The sequence below is a fragment of the Charadrius vociferus genome, unplaced genomic scaffold, assembly GCF_000708025.1.
Source record: "Charadrius vociferus isolate BGI_N301 unplaced genomic scaffold, ASM70802v2 scaffold411, whole genome shotgun sequence".
Lineage (NCBI taxonomy): Eukaryota > Metazoa > Chordata > Aves > Charadriiformes > Charadriidae > Charadrius > Charadrius vociferus.
The window spans coordinates 3,876,275-3,897,692 of record NW_009646935.1 but is presented as its reverse complement, the minus strand read 5'-3'; the positions used below and the strand labels follow the sequence as shown (position 1 = coordinate 3,897,692).

The 21,418-nt window shown below is 49.0% G+C and overlaps 1 protein-coding gene across 1 annotated transcript in view; it reads right to left on the bottom strand.

Moving 5' to 3' along the window:
• Positions 1–20,507, bottom strand: part of PPP2R5D (protein phosphatase 2, regulatory subunit B', delta) — a 26,943-nt gene extending 6,436 nt beyond the window's left edge. Inside the window, exons 1-13 of the mRNA XM_009894841.1 lie at positions 20,475–20,507; positions 15,922–15,930; positions 14,161–14,290; positions 12,767–12,942; positions 12,299–12,409; positions 10,396–10,488; positions 9,762–9,892; positions 9,313–9,372; positions 8,514–8,622; positions 7,582–7,635; positions 4,600–4,770; positions 2,402–2,529; positions 216–317 (exon numbers count right to left, since the gene is read on the bottom strand). Of these exons, the coding sequence (XP_009893143.1) occupies positions 216–317; positions 2,402–2,529; positions 4,600–4,770; positions 7,582–7,635; positions 8,514–8,622; positions 9,313–9,372; positions 9,762–9,892; positions 10,396–10,488; positions 12,299–12,409; positions 12,767–12,835 (1,028 nt within the window). The 5' untranslated portion in view covers positions 12,836–12,942; positions 14,161–14,290; positions 15,922–15,930; positions 20,475–20,507. The remainder of the gene's footprint in view (positions 1–215; positions 318–2,401; positions 2,530–4,599; positions 4,771–7,581; positions 7,636–8,513; positions 8,623–9,312; positions 9,373–9,761; positions 9,893–10,395; positions 10,489–12,298; positions 12,410–12,766; positions 12,943–14,160; positions 14,291–15,921; positions 15,931–20,474) is intronic.
• Between the last annotated feature and the right edge of the window lie 911 nt (positions 20,508–21,418).

Here is a 21,418-nt window from a genome sequence, read left to right as displayed (position 1 = left end):
TGCTTCAGCAGAACTGAAAGGATTTTTATCAGGGCACACATTTTACCTCTTCTCATCCCTACACATAGTTATTGCTGAGTAATCCTACTTTTTGATAAAATGATTTGCACCACTTTTCCATTTCCCCTCTGCCTATTGGCATCTACCCTCTGTTACTGTACCCCAAGGAGACTCCAGGATGAGCTCAAGTTACTTGGCAAGAACCTCTTACTCACTTTTGCTTCTCTGCCTTGTATTGCTGCGTGCAGTCATCAAAAAGCTTTTGGTTCATCTCCATGAACAGCTTCAGTGCATTGTAGATCAGCCCATGGATTGTCCTGCGAAGAAACGAGGAAAGGAGAAAAAGTCATGGTGGTATCCTCCAGGTTCTCAACCCTGAGTTAGCATCAGCAGAGCTAACAGCAGCAGCAACTCATATACTACAGCAAGGTGAGAAAATCTTTTCACACAGTCCCAGCTCTTAGCATGGGAAAAAACCCTCCACAAAAGACGAGACTATTGCACAGGGAGAAAGAAATGGCTAATGGGAAAGACAGGGAAAGACAAGACTACTGGGACAGATCTGCTCTACTATGGTCGGACTGATGAGTGCAAAAATATGCATTTGTGTATTTATTTCTTGCAGTTAGAAACCGGAAAGGAAGGATGCTAGGCACCTGCTCAGGGCTGTTCTCAAGGAGGCTTTATCTAATCTAGCTTTAGTGCCTCCCACAGTTCACCTCACAGATACACAGTAACTTTTTGGGGCTGCCAGTATTCAGTCATCAGCTTTATCACTGAGCTGCCCAAAACACAGACATCCAGCAGCCCTGTAGAGATTGGGAATCAGCACAAAGAATACCACAGAAGAAAAGACGACTTCGTGTCAGCAGATTATGGACGGATAGCTTTCACTGTGTGTGAGCTCCCTCTGGCACAAGGACTCTCCCGGGGAATAAAAACAAGTATTGAAGCTGTCTCTGAAATATCTGACCCAGAGGCAAAAGCTGAGAGACTCAGTAGATTGAGCTCTGTGCCTTGCCAGCTCTACAGATGGAATACGGAAGTCAGCTACAGCCCTGTTGGACTTATGCAGGCTGTCTGACAAATTGTTGGAGTAGACAAGCTATGGGAAGGAAGAGGACAATCTGAGGCACTCAACCCACCCTGAGAAGATGTGGCTAGTGCTAAAACAAAGACAAGGAGAAATAAGAGGAATATCCCTTCATGAATTCTTCTGCCATACCACTGGGAAGAAGACAAGATGACAGAAGCAGCAGAATCATGAATCCTGACTGGTGCACGAAGGAAACGGAACTGATGAAGGGTTTCAGACAAGAACATAAAGTCCTTTTCTGAACTCTGATCAGGAGGGGCAGTAACACTGAGCAAGAGTGTGTCTGCGCACATCTGCACACACACGTGTATATGTGCACACACATCACATGTGTGTGCATACATGTGCCTGTTGGCGTGGATGTGTGCATATCTGAGTGTTTGTACGCATTCATCTCTGTGTGTCTGGATCTACCCGAGTCATTAGGGCACCTTTGACTTGTGGCTCAAGCTTGTGCTTCCTGACACAATGACGAGAAGGAAGCAGTCAAACAGCAGACCAGTGGGGAGCTCTCTGCAAACAAGTTCCACCTCACAGCTCTGTCTTTGCTACCATAGTATAATCCTAAGCCCTGGACTCACCCAGACTCCCTAGAGTTAATTATTTTGCTTTTTTCCACCCTCTAGAATAGGGGAAGATTACTTTTGTTTTGTCTTCCTGTGGTTTTTGCTGGAAGACTTTAAGATCTCAGCTGTGGACTGAGTATTTTTAGCTAATTCATTAAAAGGAAGTGAGTTTTACAACTTGAATTAAGCAAGTAAGGAATCAAGGGAAGAAGCATTTGGAACAAAGGCGAGCAGGAAGTTGACGGGAGAACCATAAAACAGACTAGTATCGAGGAATCAGACATGAGGAGCAATGATTTGACATGGGACTTCTGCCCAGTTAGTTCTCCTTTCTCCGTTCTTCCTGTACTCAAGGAGTCAGGCACTACATTAGCCAAGGTCTCTGGTCATGGAGAGCATGGGGATGATCATTAGTTCACAAGCAGCCAGAAGTTGCCTGGAAAACCTACTGCACACTTCCAGAGACCTGCAGCATTAGTGATATGTAGGTATCAAACTCTGAGTAGAATCAATGGCCCCAAGACAGGTCATTGTAGGTGCCTGACCCCTTGCAGAAGCAGGTCACTGTGGTCTGCTGTGGCACTTTTCCAGGCTGATACTACTAACAACCCCTCTGGCTCAGCACATGGTGTCACCGAGCACCATGTGTCATTGCACTGTAGCACCATGCCCCAAGATTGCTCATAGGTCAAGCAATCCTGCATGCACAGCAAGTGCCAGGGCACGCGGAAAGACCTACTTGTTCCAGTGACTCTTGGAGTTCTTGTAGAGCGCTGGAAACATGATCGGGAGAATTTTGGCTGCGTTATCGCTGATCAGGCTCATGATATATTCGTTGTTCCAATAGTACAGTGCTCGCTCTGCCACCTGCAGTGGGAGAGAAAGCCATCCTTGGAGAGGCTCCTTCCAGTAACACCTGTGGTCCACAGGGAAACTGTGCAGTGCCGAGACCAGAGCTTGCCACCACCCAGCCACGGAGCAAGTGCTTCCCCACAGTGCGGGCAGCAGGGCTGACCTTTGCCAGCTTCTACGAGGTAATTCATCCCTGCCACCCAGCCTTCTTTCCCTTAGCCTCTGACAGACACTTCTGACTTTCCTGAGGAAAAAATTCACATTGTTGACTAGGCAAGCCTACCGTCAATACACTGAGGACTCCAACGCCCTTCACACAACACTTGAGGACAGTAATGTCATCCACTCCAGGTCCCAGCTCAGACTAGCTCCAAGCCTCTTTCCTTTCCTCAGACTGCCTTCTGTAAAGCTCCATTCCTCCCTGGCCTTCCCCACAACAGTCTCTCTGGGCTTTGGAGCATGCTTCAGTCACCAGGCCCGAGATTCATCCCCCTGATTTAGTAAGGGTGAAAATACAGAAAATCTTGGGGCAGCAATCCTGCTCTAACAAGAGAAACAAGTCTAACAAGTTTCCAAATAGTGATAGATTCAACCACAATTCCTCATATTTAACCACGAATCTGGGCAATGCAGATCACCAGGCTTATTTCTGCATTTAGTGCTAGCTTGAGAATGGCTTAAAAACCTAGGAAGGGAGACATCAAGTCTCAGTTTTACATTTTGGATGATGGAGAACTCACTATATCCCCTTAACGTATTGTTCCATATGAGTAAATGAAGTGAAACTCACCTCATGTTCACTTACCTAGCTTTGGTTTCCAGCTATTAGATCTTGTTAAGCCTTTATCTGCTAGATTAACACACAATTCACTCAGACAAAATTCTCCCCCATCAAGGTGTTCTGACTTACCAAGAAGTCAATTCCTATTTTTGCTCTCATACAAGCTGAAGACACAGACTGTTCAGCCTGACTGTAGGGACACCTTCGGGGTTAATTCTCAGTCTGGAAAGTGTCTGCACCTTCTCCAGGTTTTTCAGTCTTGTTTTTCAAAGAGCTGGCAGCAGATGAGGGCTGCTATCAAGTACAGGATGCCTCTCCTCCAGCCTTTACCCTACTTTATTCAAGCTCCTTAGTTCCCTACGATAGCTCCTTACACACCCAAAGGTCATGTTAGTCCTCTGGTTCCCATCACCACACCAGTAATCCATGTCCAGCTGGTTTCCATCAGGCTTCTCCAGTCCTTTCCAGGAAACAGTGAACTTTTACATACACTCGTGACCTAGACTGTCCTTATTTTTGGCTTGTAAACACACGACTTTGTACCTCTCTGTACCAAAAGACAGACTGAAGCCAGCCTGCCTCACTGTGTGGTCACACTCACTCTGGGGGAGGGCTACGTCACTATTTAACACCCCACCCATACCTGGGTCAGCCACGTGTTTCACCAGCAAGCTGTCTTCTTTCTGCGCGCTCTTCATGGCAACCTAAACCAGTGAGCCAAGAACACCTGCTAGGGGCTACTAGCAGGTTCTACCACCTTGGACATTTTACACCTTAAGACTACTAGCCACAGAGATTGTTTTAGCCTGGTACTACAACCAAGCTTCCCTTCAGTGGGAACAAGAAGCAGACTCTAGCACTTTTTCAGTATACCTCACTCTTTACCACCTACACCAGAATAATACAAAGTACCTTCTCTGCACACTGTCGCTTTGCTTGGCCCCCCTCCATTAATGCAGCCAGCTTGGTTCTACTGCCACAGGGTGACACTGCTAGTCAAAAAACAGGAGGTGGCAGAACACCTCTGCTCCAGCTCCAGCCTGCTGCAATAGATGGTGCCAAATAGCACAGTGCAGCAGGAGGGGCTCCACCAATCTGCTTTGTTTTCTCTTCGGATGAGCTTGCTCTGTGGCTGTGGTGAGGATTCTCGCTGCCTCCCACCACATGTCACCCCAATACTCACCCTGGTCACACCTCCACGTGCCACTGATCAACAAAGACAAGCCCAAAAGCTGTGGGGTCACCCTCACATGCCAAGTGGATCATAAGCCAATGCCCTATCCCCTCCCTGAGCTGCAACGCACCTGGAAGTGTGGGCTGGAGACACACTTGGCCAACTGCCTGAACAAGGGCTCCATAACTTTCACAAACTCAGATGGCTCAATCACATCCAGGATCTCCTCCAGCTCATTTAAAAACATCACCTCCTTGGGACTGTGAGTTTTCGGCCAGAACTTCAGCAAGCCCACAATCACCTGAGCGGGGAGGGTACAGAGACAGTGTTAGAGGCTGAAAGTGAATATCAACTGTGCAACAAATTTTTAAAAGTCTGGTCACAACAGCAGAGGGGAGGAAGTAACGGAAGAGACTTTCTCAGAAAGTCAGGGTGGGTTACCAGGAAAGAAAGAAGAGAAAAGCCCAAACTCTGCCAAGTTACACGCAAGACAGCAGCACTGTCCAGGCTGCTACGACTCTGTACTATAAGCAGAAAGCTTAGAACCACTTTTTTCCCCAAACACAGCTTAACACAGAAGGCTCAAACCAGAGTGGGCAGCGGCTGGCAGATGGTGCAGAGCAACCATGGAAGATCAGCTAATAAAATTGGAAATGCCATGGAGAAGGTCACTGAGGAATCATTATTCAATACACTGCAGAGCTTGAACACTGAGTAGCACCCAATAAATAATGCAATGGACAGGTTTGGGACAAGCAAAAGGAAGTACCATTTCACAAAAAAGTAATTGGATTACAGAGCTCGTTCTTGCAAGACTTTGCGGAGACTCAAAGTCTAAACAGACTCCAGAAGGGAACAGACAAGTTTACGGAGGTTACCCGTAATGGAGATAATTAAATATGACAACACAGATGCAACTTCCGGCTGAGTAAACTATTGCTTACAATATACTGGAAGAATATACTGGGGTATGGCTATATCCCACTTGATTTTATTTATTTATTTTTAATATTGCTTCCTTCCCTACCCATCTGCTTCTAGACATGGTCAAAGGCAGGATCCAAGATCATGCAGACCCTCGCTCTGTTGGAGTCATCGGTACGGTATTTACAGAAATGCCAACTTTGTCGACACTAGATTCACACACAACTGGCAGCAGAAGTTGCTCTTTCAAACTCTGTGTACTTCAGCAACCTGATCCTGAAGCCAGCACTCGAGACGAAGTTCACAGCAGTGAAGGGACAGTAGTGAGCGATGCAACAGCAAAATTAGAAACATCTGAGCATTATGTTTCCACCAACTCAAGGCCCGAGAAGCCAACGGTTTGGTATCCTCAGTGTTTGTCATTACTCCGGTCTGCCATTCAGGCAAGAGTTAGCTTTAGTGACTCAGACATAATTTCTCCTACAGCTAAGGCGGTGCAAGGTGTGTCGAGTCTGTCTTTGCTATTACTGAGCACATCTGAAGCCTTGCTCACCTGGCAGTCATTCAGACTGCTGTTAATGCAAGAGCTGCCATGTCAAGCCTTGCTGAGCAAGCTTCTGGGAAGCCCAGTCTAAGCGAGCGTGGACCTAGCGAGCGATCTGGCCTCCTTCCAGCACTGATGGCAACATCTCCTAGTGCATTCAGAGCCTTGCTGATGCACAAACCCTATAGTTCTTCAAGACTTCAATAACCTCAGTCATCTCAGGAGTCTATGCAAAACCTTCATGAGCAGGATGCTTCAATAGGACACAACCTGTGGCAATACCGCCTTGGTGTATCTGGTTGAGACCCAACGCAACAACCACTGAAGGTAGTGAAATTGGGTCATCCCACAGCTTTCCACATGCACCAAACCAGACCTGGGTCCCTAATTCAGGGGCCATTAACCCATTAGCCAGGAAGCAGTGATGAGCCATGGAGCTTTCCTATTTGAATACGCTGGAAAAATATTGACAGATTTCTATTTCTCTCTTCTCCTTCACCCTAGCGTAAGCGCTTTGGCAGGAGGCTGTTGGGCTGGATGTCAGCCACAGGAAGTACTCAGCATGATCAGGAAGCTACTTTACGCAGTTTGTTCGAGAGCAGGCTTTTGGGAACACAGGAAACGGAGGACCCACATTTAAAGGAAAAGCTGGGAGGTCTGCTTCAGCGCTGCTGGTGTCAGAGCTGACGAGCCAGAAAGCTGCCAACAGCTGACCAGCTTCCACCAAGCACAGTCGGGCTCACCATGAACGCACACATTTCAGACAGAGAACAGAACGACCTCAGCTAGCATTACTCATTAAAATGCTCACACTTTCTGATGCTCCCTGCTACAGTGACACAAGCACACGTTCTTTGGCCATCTGCTGTTTTGAGGCTGTGAAGCTCCGCTCTACAGAAGACATTTCCTGGCCTGCAGTGGGTGGAGAAACACTTGTCTCCTGCTTGCACCCTCTGCCAAGCCGGTATATAGCCTGGTTAACACTGCAGGTCTGTGCAGCCAGTAACTGGAATATGCGAGGTCCTCATCTACACTGCTCACACATTTTAGAACCTGCTTTTTCCCAGCACTACATCCTGAAGGCAATTGCGTCTACAATGTGACTTAACACTATGGAAGTGGCAAAGTGATGCTAGAGCGAGACAAAGAATACTTTCCTCAAGGATCAGTGGCTTGCCTAAGTAGACCTTTGTGTCCCAGGTTCCTAACCCCATCCCCACAGTTTTTCAGCCAACTCCGGCAGTCTGGGGTGAACTCTTACTATTTCAGGGACCCCATGAGCTCACACACACTAGTTCCACCAGATATCAGACAGCCATGTATTTTGTCTCTGCAGCATCTGTCACCAGCTGCAAGCTCTGGTCTGAAAGGACAGCTCAGTATAGTGTTTCTCCTGCTATACCAAGATCTGGAGCACAAAGGAAGACTATAAGCCACCTTTCTTGACGGTTTCAGGAGAGAATGCTAAAGGCTTGCACGTGAGCAGCACAGCCCCTTCTGCCCACAGGGTATCAGGCAAACCCAGTAAACGATCCAGTTGACTCCCAGTCTCTTTAGCCTTTTTTCAGCCTTGCTGTACTCTAAGGAAGTCAGGAAGCTTTTTAGGACTTGACTGACACACAGAGGTTAAGCAAGGTTACTCACTGGCTCTGTCAAGCTGCTGTCTTTCTCCAAGAACTGTACAACACAGTACGCCAACTGTAGGAAAAAAAAAAAGAAACACAGCAAGATTAGAGCTTCCTCAAGTGTACCTGAGATTAAGGTGCCACCACCACCCCAGGCTGGAAGTCACATTATGCCCTCCACAGTGTGTGTGATGAGCAGACAGTTGCAGGTTCAAATGAATCCAGTTCTTCTGATGGCAAGTGAAGGCTCTAAGACCAAGTAGGCAGGGCCTGAGCTCAGGACATTTCATGCAGCACAAAGGATAAAACTTGAGCCACCTAGAGCAGTCTGCAGCTAATACATTCAAATGCAAGCACAGCTGCACACACGGGAAGGAACAAACATGACTATCGCAAAGCCCCGCCCCATAAAAACAAGGCTGGGAGAACAGACATCACCACTCAGCACCCATACTTTTTCACTTCCTAGCCAAGTTCTGATCTTCTCTACTCTTCTATTATGTATTCTAAATTGCAAGAAATTAATTTCTACACCAGCCTTGCAGCTCAGCACACCGATTCCTCTGCATATCTCAGTGGTGACTAAGAGGTGACACACCACACGCACAGGCTGATGACTGCAGTTCGGAATTTTGCCTCTCTGGTTTCAGCAGGGCCCCAATATTTCACAAATTTCCAGCACAGAAAGGCAAAGTAGGCCACAGCATGAAGTTAGCAGGATACCCTCCTATCAGCCAGTGGCAAAAAGCAAACACATATACACACAGGCCCAGGCACTGCAAGGCTGGGACAAACCACCACAGTAAGGGACTACTGCAGAGCCCAAAACATCTCACAGCAAGAACTTTGTCCAACATAGTAACGCAGCCCGGTGAATAGGTATAAGCGAGCCTGAACAACGGCTTTTGCAAGAATCACATTCTGCCCCAGGGAACTTGAAGCACTTCTCACCTGTGGGTGATAGACACTGAGAGACTTCACCTTGTGCAGTGGTAACAAGACTCTGATGAGGAACATCTTGTGCTCTTCCTTCAGAGGCAAAGCAAACCCATTGATTATGCTGAGAAGAAACAAGAGTCTCGTTATCATCTTTACTCAGAGGAAATACAGTATCTCTCACCTCAGAAAGAATCAGTGGCTTGCCCAAGCTCTCATTAGTCACTTGAGAAAGCACCCATCAGAAGAAGTGTGGTCTCTCGGGCCCAATCTGCATACCATGTTCAGTGAGAGTGTTTCCTCAGCAGGCACGGCAGGGAAACACCTCTGATGGGGTCTGGGCTCTTCTCTGTCCTGGGCCAGTCTGAGCTCACACACACTTAAGCAGAACCTCTGGGAAAGGGCAGCACAGAGGCAGCCCAGTCCTCAAGGCTTGTACTTTACAAATAGAGGCACAAGAGAGGGCTGCAAACAGATGGGCAGTTGAAGCCATGGAGAAGGCTGCCCACCGCCAAGGCTGCTCAGGGCTGTGAGTAACTCTTCTCTTTTACTGCCTGCTGAAGCAAGACAGTGAGTATGACTGGATTCAAACTCAAAAGAACAGAAGACAAATCTGGGGAGGAGAAGGCTACCACTGCATTTATTAGCAGGCTGGAGAGTACTTTCACTGTGTCCTTCATCAGACTGAGATCCTCTGGAAAGAGGAGGCTCCTGCAAGAACTGCTGAAGGAAGGCACTGCCAGCTCATGTGGCACACTGGGCTAGGAGGTCTCACTCACTATGGGCCCTCTGGGACTTCCAAAATTGCCCTTACCTTCCCAGGATCTCCAGCAGCTCTGCAATCCCATTGTGGTGCTCTGTTTCATAGATGAACCTAAAAAGAAGAGAAGAATGAGAGGTCATTGCCAAACGCTGGATACAGTTTGATAAGCAAAAGGAAGCTAAAACACTGGAGATGGGGAGCTTCCTAGCAAATAACTGAACTCCAAGACGACAGGGCAAGGTGTAAGAAACAGAAGCAAATAAATTCCTGGCCCCCAGATCAGCTAAAGCTCACAGGTCCCAACATTTGCTGTGTGCGCTGAAGACAGCGCTATCACATCCTCACTGCTCTTAAGCACCCCACCAAAGCAGTGTGACCTAACTGAGTCACTTAGCTAACCACAGCCTGGATCAGAGAGAGTCACAGCCTAGTGCCCCAAATTTATCTCACTGGATTACCCCACTCACTCACTAGGCCAGTGGCACTAAGAAGCACCTCACCTGTAAAATATATTGTTGATCTGCCGCCTCACGTATGCCCGCAGACCCAGGAACTTCCCGTAGATCCTGTGCAGAATAGTCTTTAGGAAGTCTCGTTCTCTGGGGTCTTCACTGTCAAAGAGATCCAGCAGCTACGGGGGAAGAAATTCAGTGAGTGTCTGCATACTTCCTGTGTGGACAAAGCTACCAGCAACACTGCACACTGCTCCTGCCCAGCAAAAATGGCTCTTTCAGTTGAGCGATGCCTTCAGCACCCTGAGCAGTGGTCGCTTCCCTGAAACATGCAGCCTCCTAGTCACTAGCTGGAACCATCAGCACTTCTTTTGTCTTCCGAAGCACAGTGACGGCTGGCACACTCTACAAAGCTGCGTGTCCCCACATTTCTCCCGCAAGGTCCCCAGTGCCCTTCTCCACCTGTACAACGGTGATGAGTTCCAGGGACTACAGCCTGCACACACTCTTGCCCTGCACAGAGAATTCTGGCTGCTCATTCAAGACTAGACACAGGAAAAGAAAACCCACATCACCAAGCACCTGCTGACAAAGCTGGACTGTTTGCATAACACCTTGACCAAAATCTGCTGCACGTTCCTCATAAAGGTGGTGCACAGTGGCAGGGGCAACAATTACTTACAGATAGCACAAACTTCTGGTCAATGTATTTCTTGGCTACGTTTGGTTGAAAGTCAGGTGATTCCAAGAACCGGAGGAAGAACTCATACACCAGCTGGGGAGGAGAAGGAGAGATCATTTAGAAATCCCCCCATTCTCTCACCAGCGTTTACATCATGCTTTAAATGTTTTCTCTCTCCTTAAGGGTTCAGGGAAAGGCTGGGAAGCCTGAACAGGAGCACAGAAAACACAGGAACCTGTGTTTCCCCACCCAGCGGGATCAACTCAGCTGCCCTTGCTCTGATGGGCAGGGGGTCAGTGGCAGTAAGTCTGCATGAGATCTCATTGGCTCAGGTCCCGCCAAAGACAACAGCCACGTACTCAAATGAAGACACTAGGCCTGGGAAACTCTTCTCCCACCTTCAACCTATGTCTCTACAAAGAACAGAAACCTCCAGAAGAGATGGCAAAGGCTCAGGCTTCACTGGAAGCCTTTGAGACACACCAAGAAAGAACAAAAAAAAAACCAGAGAAATGAAACCAACCCCAGGGAAATATGTTGTGTCCTCTGTCTCCTGGGGACTGACTCCAGACTGGCTCAGCCCCACTAAGCCATGTGAGCTGCATGCTGTGTCCCACTTGGACAACAAACGGCAGCTTGCATTGAGAAGGCTGTCAGTGCTGAAACAGCAACTTCTGGTCCTGCTGTCCTCCTAGAGAGGGACAAGTCCATTCCAGGGCTGGCCCTGCCTAGTGCTTCTGAGGGGCCACTGGGCTAAACATGAGCACTGCATCCCAAAGGTCTGACTCTGGACTTGAAGAAGCTATGGGACCACCTGTTCACAGGTAGGGCTCAGCTGCCAAGGACAACAGCACAGAAAAAACTGAGGTGATGACCAAGAAACTCAGCACATGCTTGCCACAAATCTGTGCTGCCTGCTGCTGACTTAACTCAGAAACAAATGCTTCCTAGCATTAATGGCACTCTGCCGCTGAGGACATGCCATTTCTATCAACACTCACATCCCTGTGTCAACTGCAGAAGTAAGCAGTGATTAACCACTGCTGCAGAACTGCACTTTATTTCCTCTCTGTATTTTCTGCTTCATTCTGCAGTGCCCACCTCTTGTTCTGCCTTTGCTTGACAATACGTCCCTGTACAAGTGCCTGGGGAGACCCCCATAAGCTTACCTCCCTACTTCCACTGCTGAGCTCTGATAAACCGTGCTCCTTGTTGCTTTTATAAGCTTTCTCACCCAGTTTGTCTTGAAGTCTATTTCCCAGGACACACAGCTTAATGAAAAGATCCTTGTCTCCCTTCCCCTCTTCCTCCTCCCCTCCAGTTCCCTTTCTTTTCTGGTCACATACTTGCCCCCAGTTAATGCAACTGAATTACATCCAGCATACAGGAGACATGTTAACAGGTGCCAGCACAGGCTTTGCCTTGGCACCAAGCACTCCTCTTCCTCCATGTGCCTCCCAGGGAGCTGGGCAAAGAGAGGAGAGCTGAAGCAAACAGGGCTGCTGTCTCCAATGCTGCTGAAACCCAGAGGATGAGGGCTCTTGAGCCTTCAGAAGGGACATTAACACTGCTGGGATTTGCTTCTTACATAGGTAATACAGCACAACGCCCTCACTCCCAATAAAGTGTTCACTCCCAGCCTACCTCAGGGCCACGTGGGACTACAGCCATCTGCAGGTGAATGTTGCACACAGCCATCAGCCTGTTTCCAGGACACCCCTGCTGCCCGCATCACCTACAAACCACCTCTGACCCATGGATGGCAGGCCTGGCTTCTCCCCTTCCCCACACCAGTAACCCTGGGGAAGCAGCCAGCAGCAGGGCTGGCAGGCTCCAGCACTACACGGACTCTTGATTTCCTGGAGATAAATTCGCCAGATCTATATCCCCACCTCCTCCTCACCTGAAGGTGCGGCCAGGCAGCCTCTAATGTAGGCTCATCTTCCTCAGGGTCAAACTCTGCGCCTGTGGGATTGGATGATGGCGGGAGCGTCCGGAAGAGGTTCACTGAAAACTGAGGTGAGTGAAAAGGTGTATGAATGACATCCCTGCACCTCACGACGGTCCTCCCCACAGCAAATCCCTCACTGCACAGCAACACACTGTGATTTACCACAGCTGTGCCTACAAACAGATCCCTCCGTAGCAGCTGTAGGGTTACAGTCTGCATACGAACTCCACAAGTGCAGTCTGTACCAGGGACAAGAGCTTCCACCTCTCCCTGTATCGGGTACTGTCCCCCACCCTGCCCCCTTCCCCTCTTTTTGGAGATGGGCAGATAATAAGGAATGGGTAGGACTGGGGTCACACTCCTCTCTGACAAATGCCTATCCCCTTTGGCACACAAACCCATACTGGCCCCATGCCCTACCATGATAACAGCTTCAGGATAGATGGCCTCAGTGACAACATCACGGTTGTGCGTGATGTATTCCACCATCTCGTTGAGACCTGCTCGCTTCACCTCCTTGAACTTCAGGTCACTGAGGGGGTCAGAGATGAAGTCAAAAAGCACGCAGCACTGCCGCAGCTTCTGGATGAAAAGCTCTTCTCGTTCGTGTGGAGGAGCATCTGTCAGAGAAAGCAGGGACATCCGACTTTGGAGACAGGCAGAACATCCTCCCAGTTTGCCTAGTGTGGTTTGCTCCCTGTCCTGCATCCCACCTTCAGCTGGTGGGGGTAGAGGGAGAGGCAGCGTTATGCCCGCTATGGAGGTGTGACAGTGGAGGAGGAGAGATTGCAAGGCCTCTGGAGCAACCATCCCACAAGGCGATTTCAAACACAGTAGCGGTTTCTGGTCTGATAAACATTGATCGTTTCCCAGTACAAGGTTCACTGGAAAAGGAACTCGCTTAACTAGCTCCCATCACAGACCAGTGACACCATGCCCTGCACCCCATAGTCAAAAAAGGAGCTGGGCAGAGCACACTGTAGGCTTACCCTCCTCCCAGAGAGCACCCCAGAGGAAAGGGGTCAAGGTGGCAGAAGCCCTATATCAAGTGTTCTCTTTTTGATATGTTGCCACTGGAAACTATGCACTGCTAAGGTAAATCAGGCAAACTTACCTCTTGCTTGCAGAATGGCTGCTGAGCTACAAAGCAGTTGCCCTTCCTAAATGGACTGCCTGCTTCTGCGAGCAATGTCAGCAACGGGTCTGGCTGAGTGACTGCTGAAAATGCTTTCTCCTTGTCTGCACTTAAGTCATGTTTAATTGCACCATTACGCAGACTAACTGCTAATGCTGGGTAATTGCCCTAATGTGGACAAGTTCAATAGCACTACCATAATTTGCAATGGAAACACAAGGAGGAGGAGGAGGCCTGGTCCTCTCCCAGGAACGAGTGGCTCTAGGAACCAAGAGCAGTCTGCACCAAGGTCTCTGTGCCTCACCACCTTCCTGCACAACCTGCTGAAGAATCTGAGGCAATCCTAAGTATGTATAAGCACGAGGGTTTAAACCAATTCAAAGGCAGGTAAATACTGAAGTTCACATTGAGTATCCTTCTTTTCTTTCGGGCTATCTGTCAATTCTCAACCTGCTGCCAAGCCAAGCACCTTTCCCAGAGCCACACTGCTGGCGGGAGGTTAGCAGGACACTGCCAAGGTCGCTTTGGGAAGAACCCTTACACCACTGCACTCACCCTGGAGAAGGCATAGCTTATCATGCAGGTCACCCCCACCCCACACCTTCTTTACCTTTAAGGGCTGGGAGCTTTTGCAGTTCCCGGTTTTTGCTCAGATTGAAGCGAGAAGAGCTGTGCCGGCGCTCCTTCTTCACAATCTGGGGTCCCCCTGAGTATTTAATCTTATTCAGCTGGGTTGGTGGGGGAGCACTATTACTGGGTCGCTTGTTTGCAGTTTGCTGCTGCTGCGGCTGCTGCTGAGGCTGCGGAGCCTGATGAGGGAGAAGAGAGTAAAACAACTCGTAAGCTTTTACCTACAAGCCTCACAAGTAATCAGATACTGTCAGCATTTTCTTGGACCGAAGAAACAGGGTACATTTTTCACCGTTGCACTTGCAATTCAGTGCATCTCACCCACTCCTGCAGGGCTCTAGACCCCTTGGTTGCATTTGCAGCACACCTGCAAAGCAAACATCAGTTTCACTCATATCTGCAAAGTACCACAAAGACATCAGAGCCTCTCAGCACACTGGGTGCGAGGGATTTGGCAAGCAAAGTCACATCTTGCAACAAGTTATAGGAGTTTGCTGACAGAAAAAAGCAGAAATAAGAACTTTCGATGGCCCAAAGAGAAATCTCAGTGTGCCACTGCCTCCGACTACAGCACTCTGTACAACACACAGCAAATGAGTTATGAGAACCAGCAAGTTGTTTCCTTATCCTTGTGCAGGGAAGCACCTGGGAAAAAGCAAGGCAGCGTGTACAGAGCAGAGCTGATGGCACTGGAAAGGCAATAGTGAAAACCACTAAAATTGCTGCTGCATCCATAGATCAGGAGCCGCTAGTCTACAAACCACACAGGCCATACCCAGAACTTAGATCCCAGACTGTGGGCTTTCCCAATCCATCCCGGCTGCTCCCTCCATCTCCACCTTGTCTCAGCCTCACTGCTGTCTGGACTTTCCCTGTCAATTTGTTTTTCCCACACCACCCCTTTTAGTCACACAAACTCTTTGCCTGCACTTTCCTCCAGCAGATGTCCTCTCCACTTCATGCTTGTTAAATTGCACTTACAGAGGCACTTTCTTGTTTTTAGCAAGTTTTTCCCTTACCCTGAACTAAGTCCTGACGGTATCCAAAGAGGTGCAGCACAGCACCACAGTGCAGGAGCAAGAGTGACTGCACCCACAGCACATGGGGAAGGTAGGAATAGGGAAAGCTGCCTACAAGGAGACACTGCTCTACAGATTAGGATCTGTAGAGCAAGCGCAAAGACTCCCTGTGAAGACCAGCACCCAACACAAAACACCAATTGTTTTGTCAAACCATTACTTTGAACCAGAAATCAGGAATATTTTGGTTCTGGTCTGGCTTTGCTTGAAGGAAATCTTAGGTGGTTCTGTTTCAAGCCCAGCTCCAAGCCAAGGTGGGAGGAGACAAGATTTGAACTCTCTTCAGTTTAGATTTTATTTGATTCCTTTCACGGAGCAGCATTGTCCCATGATGAGAGGAGGGAGCAAAATGAACTTGTGATGAAAACAGCTGTGTCTGCCAGACAAAGCGGGCCCAGACTACAAATTGGAGGCAACTTATCCTGAACAGCGGTCTCTCCTCAGTTAAGTCAGGCTGAATCCTTGCTGGCAAGCTTCCAAGAGTGAAAAGTTCATTCATTACCCTGAATACTTGGGTATCAGGACAGCAGAGCCACTCAGATGTTGTCCAGACGCTTTTGGGAAGGCTAGTCCTCTACTCTGCATCACTCTTCTTCCACACGGAAGAAGGGCAAAATCTGAACGCCGAGCCACCGCAGAGAAAAGATGGTACAGAGAGAAACAGAAAGATGCATCGGTGGCCTCACAGGTAACACTGAGGGAAGCAGGACACATGGGTCCTCCTAGCTGACGGGACATGCCTCTGCACTCCCCACCCACCCAGAAATGCCACAGGCAAATGTTCTGATCGTGGTGCGTGTACCGCATGCTAACAGGCTGCAGCCACCCTGCCTTCATCAGGGGTCTGGAAAAATCCTTGCCATCAGCTTCTACAGTCTTCAACAGCTGGCATGAAGAAAAACAAAACACAGCTTCAGGTTTAGCTGCTAGTTATTTAAGCAACAGACACACACATGCAAAAATCACACAACCAAGTTTGCTAGAGAAAATCCAATGATGGGGGAGGTCAGATATACTCTTATGCTGCACTGCTCAGAGGGTTTTAGGATGGATTGCTTCTATATGGACTTCCTGGCATCAAGCTGAATACTTGCTTTCAGGAGGTGCTTCCTGTGGCAGGCCTGCTGTCTTTCTGCCTTCAACACCTCCTACCTTGGCCACATGAATCAGAAGAGGCTTGTTTTAAGTTTCCTAACACCTTCTTCTCTGAAGTTTCCACCCCTGAAAACACAGCAGACTGCTAAAACGGAAAGCTTTTCTCTTAATGCACAGGTATCAACCCCACAGACTGACATCAACACCAGCTGACCACTACACGGCTGCAGGCACACATCCACCTGATGAAGCTCAGCTCCTTCCCGACAGGCAGGTCCCAAACCACCACGGCAAAGCCAGCTGCTCGGGAGACACTGTTTGCCAGTGGCTGCTATGCTGCCCATGCTGAAGTGACCGGAGAACGGCACAAAGCTGTTCGCCCAAGCGCAGCGTGGCAGCCCCACCTTTCCCGCTGCAGTGGAGCGGCTACTCGTGTCGACAGGACGGGCCAGCCCCAATTGCAACCATGTTCGAACTTCCCCAAGCACAGGCTCCCTGGCTTTGTAGCACCTCCTCCCCACCAGTTCCCACCACCTCTCCTCCTTGCTAGGAACTTGCCTGCACAAGTCAAGGAGCCCCAGGCCCTGGGCTTGCTCTGCGCCATTTCTCTTCACGCTGGGCTCCCAGGGGCAGAGACCCTCTTCCCCAAGACACCCTGAGCTGTGTCAGCTTCTCCCCCGCTCTCCTACCCATGCATGACCTCACCTCTGCAGGCTCTCTTACCGCGGCTGGGTGCATTGCCACTCCGAAAGCCCTTCTGCCTCACTGGTCCCTTGAGCATCCCCCGCCTGCTAAGCTTCTCAGCCCAGATCTGCTCTCAGCTCCTCCTCCTCAGATGACTCTTCCCTTCCCATCCCTCAAGTCAGTACCTGCTCTCTTTGTCTGCTGTTACACAGCTTCCCTATTAAAATCAAGCTCTCTGCCTCAGAAGTAACATCAACACACTGTAACGCCTGTCTCTGAATAATGAACTCCAGGTACTGCAGTAACAAGCCCCATGGAGATATGTGCAAAACACGTAATACAGCAGCTCGGTGAAAAGGAGCACCCTCTCCCAGAGCTGCAAATCTCATCAGTGAGGCTCCAAACTGCCCTTGAGGCTGCAGAGCAACTCCTCTCTCTCCTTTACTGCTGCTGTTAATCCCCGCTCCCACTTCCAGGTCATTAACTCTCTTCCCCACCCAGCTGCCTCTCCCAGTCTTTCTGGCCAGGAGGAGTAACTCTTTCTCATCCTCTCATTCAATGCTGCCTTGGTCTCTGACATTATTTATTTTTTCTCCTTAAATTTCCACACAGAAATTCTCTCCATTCATATCTTCACCACGTTTCAGAGGGAATGAACTAAAAAACCCTTTTATTTCCCACTCCCTGCTCTTGTATTTTCCTCCACTGTTCCTGTCTCTTCCCGAGCCAGCTGCTCCCCCCCAAGCCAGGGGCTGGCCAAGCTCTTCACCTCAGATAGCTTCACCCTAAGACGGGCATCTAAAAAGAGCACTGCGCAACCCCTGTACTTACGAAGGAACTCAAACACTTGCCTTCCCTTGTGGGGATGCGTCTGCTTTTGAACATATCTGCCCTTCCAGATCAGCTCCACTAAAAGCTCCTTCGCTGCAGAGAACAAAGCACTATGCTTAAGGGTTTCTGGACTGACTCCTACCCTCTTCATCTCCCTCCACGGAGATCCACATAGGAGGTCCTCACCCGCTGCACTTGCTCAGATCTGTCAAACCAGAGCTGCTCTTCAACAAGCTTTACTCATTCCACCAGCCAAACAACTTGCCTGCAAAACAAGCCACAACTTTCTGGTACCAGGATAAGTTAGGGCTGAGTCCTACCCTGCTCCCTGGAGCATGGTGTGAGAGGAAAGCCCATACTGGAAGAGGGCTGCCCAAACGCTGCTCTCCTGCTGCAAGCCCATTAAGCATCTGTTGAGATACGAAGAAAAAAGAAAATTCTCTTTGGTGCACACAACTTTCACCCTATAAAAGACAACCAACCAACCATAACTCCACAAAGGAATTTACAGGGCACAAAACCCTCTCAATGGCAGCAGAGGCAGCCAGGCTAGGCTCAGTCCGTCAACTCCACTGGGCAATACCACTCCTGGTGTTTCACAAGTCAAGCCACCTCCTGCCTGTGACACAAGGAAAGAGTCTCGCTCCCAGCACACGTTACCTAATACCTCACGGTCCCCCAATGTGAAAGCCGAAATACCTTTCTGTGCTTCCTGAAGAGCAGGAAAATAGCATTCAAACTGGTATACATTTCTTCTTATCAAGCAAAGAGCGCTCTTCCATTCTGCAGCAGAGCAGTCCAGAGGCAGGGAAGCACCAAGAGAGAACAAACTTCGCTGCAAACTCAACAGGGAAAGGGAGAAGAGACCTGTGGCAGCGCACACTGCAGAGGTGTCTCCTTTCTGCTCTGCTCTCTGTTCCTATGATCAAAGGAGACCCAGCCTTCCATCTTAAAGAAGGGCTGGATTTTGTTTGGAGTATGAGGAAGTGGCTGGGTATGTTTTGTGGGAGGGAAGGCTAGACGCATCACTTCTAAGTTTCTTCTGCACCCAGGCACAACCAGACATCACGTGCCGTTTCAGGTCACAGAAGGAAGCTTTAAGCCTGCGTTATTCTTCCTTTCTTACTGTGCCACTTGTAACCAGGAGAGCTGTGCCACAGCTCACCGCTGATTTTGATGGGGACATCAGAGTGCTCTGCTTTGATGGCCATATGTCACCCTCGCATTGCAAGACGCAGGCTTTCCTTCCTCTTCCCAGAGCTGTGAACTCAGCAGACAAAGAGTGACAAATAAAAGGTAAGCCTGAGCCCACGAGGCCAAGGCAGGAGAGCTCTCGCTTCCTTGGAATCGGCAGACAGCTCTCCCAGCAAGCTGTTTTCAGCTGTATACACAAAATAAAATGGTCAGACAGCAAGACTAGGATGGGATATAAAAAGAGGATCTGCAAAACTGCCACCTGCTTCAAGGCAAAGAAACTCAACTTCTGAGTCCTCGCTGACCACATGGCAGGTTAGGCATGAGCACAGCTTGGACCTTGAAACCAAGTGGTAGTAAGCGTATTTTCTGAAGCTCTGCAACACAGATCTATGCTTTGAAGGAGACTCAAGAATAACCTCACTTTGACTACGACGATCCCACTTAACTACAGATTTCTTCCTAATCTTCATTAGCCTTACAGGTCTCCTATCCCAAATCCTCCAAATTACAAGTGCAACATGTTCCAGACAAGACTCGAGCACACAGGCTTCATGGACATAGAAGTGGTACAGCTTGTTTGCCAAATTGCAGTATTAAAAAAAATAAGACACTCACATATGCATGCTTCCTTGGACACGCATACAACGCTCTTCTGAGCCAAGTCTCAAAATCCACAGCCACACTGTCTGAGTGCTGAACAAACTCAAGGCTACCGGAGAAGTTCCAGTTTACCCAAATTTTTGCTAATTCTAGGCACAGCTTATCATATTATCACGTTCTGCTGAGGCCATCCTATCATATCTAGCTTGGAAACATCAAAATTGAGAGTGAAAGAGACTCTGCACAGCTGAAAATACAGACTGTGCTTCTTGTGAGTAATGTGTTCAGCAACAAGGCTGTTACAGCAAAGGAGAACCACTTTATCTCTAGCAGTTTACCTCTATTCTTCTTTCAGGTGTCCTACCCATTATTTCCTAGTCTCACGCCCTGAGAAAATGCCTCAGAAGAACACGTTCCTTTTCTATTGCTTCTCACTACTCTCCCACTCTGACACAAGGTGACAACGGAGTGTATTGCGCTTTGCTGACAGGAGCAAGGAAGCTGGCTCCCGTCTGTCAGGCTTCTTCCTTCTTGGTAACCCTGGCTCTTCCCTCTCTGCAGCCAGCTTCACCACCCTCTGCCCACCTCTGCGAGCAGTGCTCGCCGTCAGCTTCGTGCCAAATCTCTTGTTGCACGGCTGTAGGGTATGAGACTCATCCTGTCTCTTCCATAGCCATCCCTCCCTTCGGACCAACTTTCAAGGGGAACTAACTTTATCTTAACTTCAGTCTTTGCTACTCTCCTCTCTGATTCCGTGAGATCCCGGTGACATGCGTTATCTGGCGGAGCAGCTTGAAGTAGCTAGAATGAAAGATGTTATTCCTCCTCGAAGATGAGCCGCACACGCACACTGCTGTATCCAAGGTGAAAGCCTTACCTCTTCCGAATTCTCTGCCCCACCATCCTTCCCGCTACTGCCGCTGCCAGGCTTTGTGGTGCTTTTGGTAGACTTCGGAGATTCCTGGGAACGATGGAAAACACGTTTAGAGAAAATTTCACCTTCTGCCAAGAACTGTAGCCCCTCTTTGCAGAGTTCAGCTGTGTGCAACCCCAGACCCACCCCACCTCCCGCCCCCCCCGCCATAAGCCCTGCTTTGGCCAGTGACTCCCAGCCCGTTTCCCCCCGAGAAGCGGACACCGGCGGGGGGGGCCCCCCCCCCCCCGGCGCCCCCAGCCATTAAGGCTGCCATCAAACAAATGTGGGGAAAAAACTGAAACCTGAAAACTGTCAGTCATAACACAGCCATTTCTCCAAAGAAGTGGTGGTGTGATGGTTTTCCAAGCAAAACAAAAGGCATGCTGCCTACGCTGTCCCACTCGGAGCTCTGCAGTCAGGTTGAAAGGGAAGGGATTTGAGGAGGGATTTTCGAAGAAATGAATAAGTAGGAAGAATGTTGGAGACCAGCCGGCAACATCTGGAGAGAGGGGCTGGGATTTGGCTTTGGGTTATTTAAGCTTTCTGCTTGATCTACACGGGCTTCTATTTTCAGTCGATGGTTGAGCAGAACTAAAATAATTTCAAGAAAATGTTGAAAAGCTTCTTCTAGGGCGTGACAACACACCTGCTGCTATAAAGTCGTTGAGCTTTTATAAAAGCTCCTATTATTTAGAGCTGCTGTAACTACAAGCATCTCTCTCTTCAGAAATCTGTAAACATCCATATCTTTTCAGTAAAAACACCTCATTGAAAAAATTGTCACCCAATTCTTTTTGCAGTCACCCTGACTGAGGAACAGACTGGGACTAGAAGAGCTCCTCTTTGAGGCAGCGTAGGAAAGGCTGGTGCAGGACCCAGCTCTGTTTGTGTTTACACAGAATCAT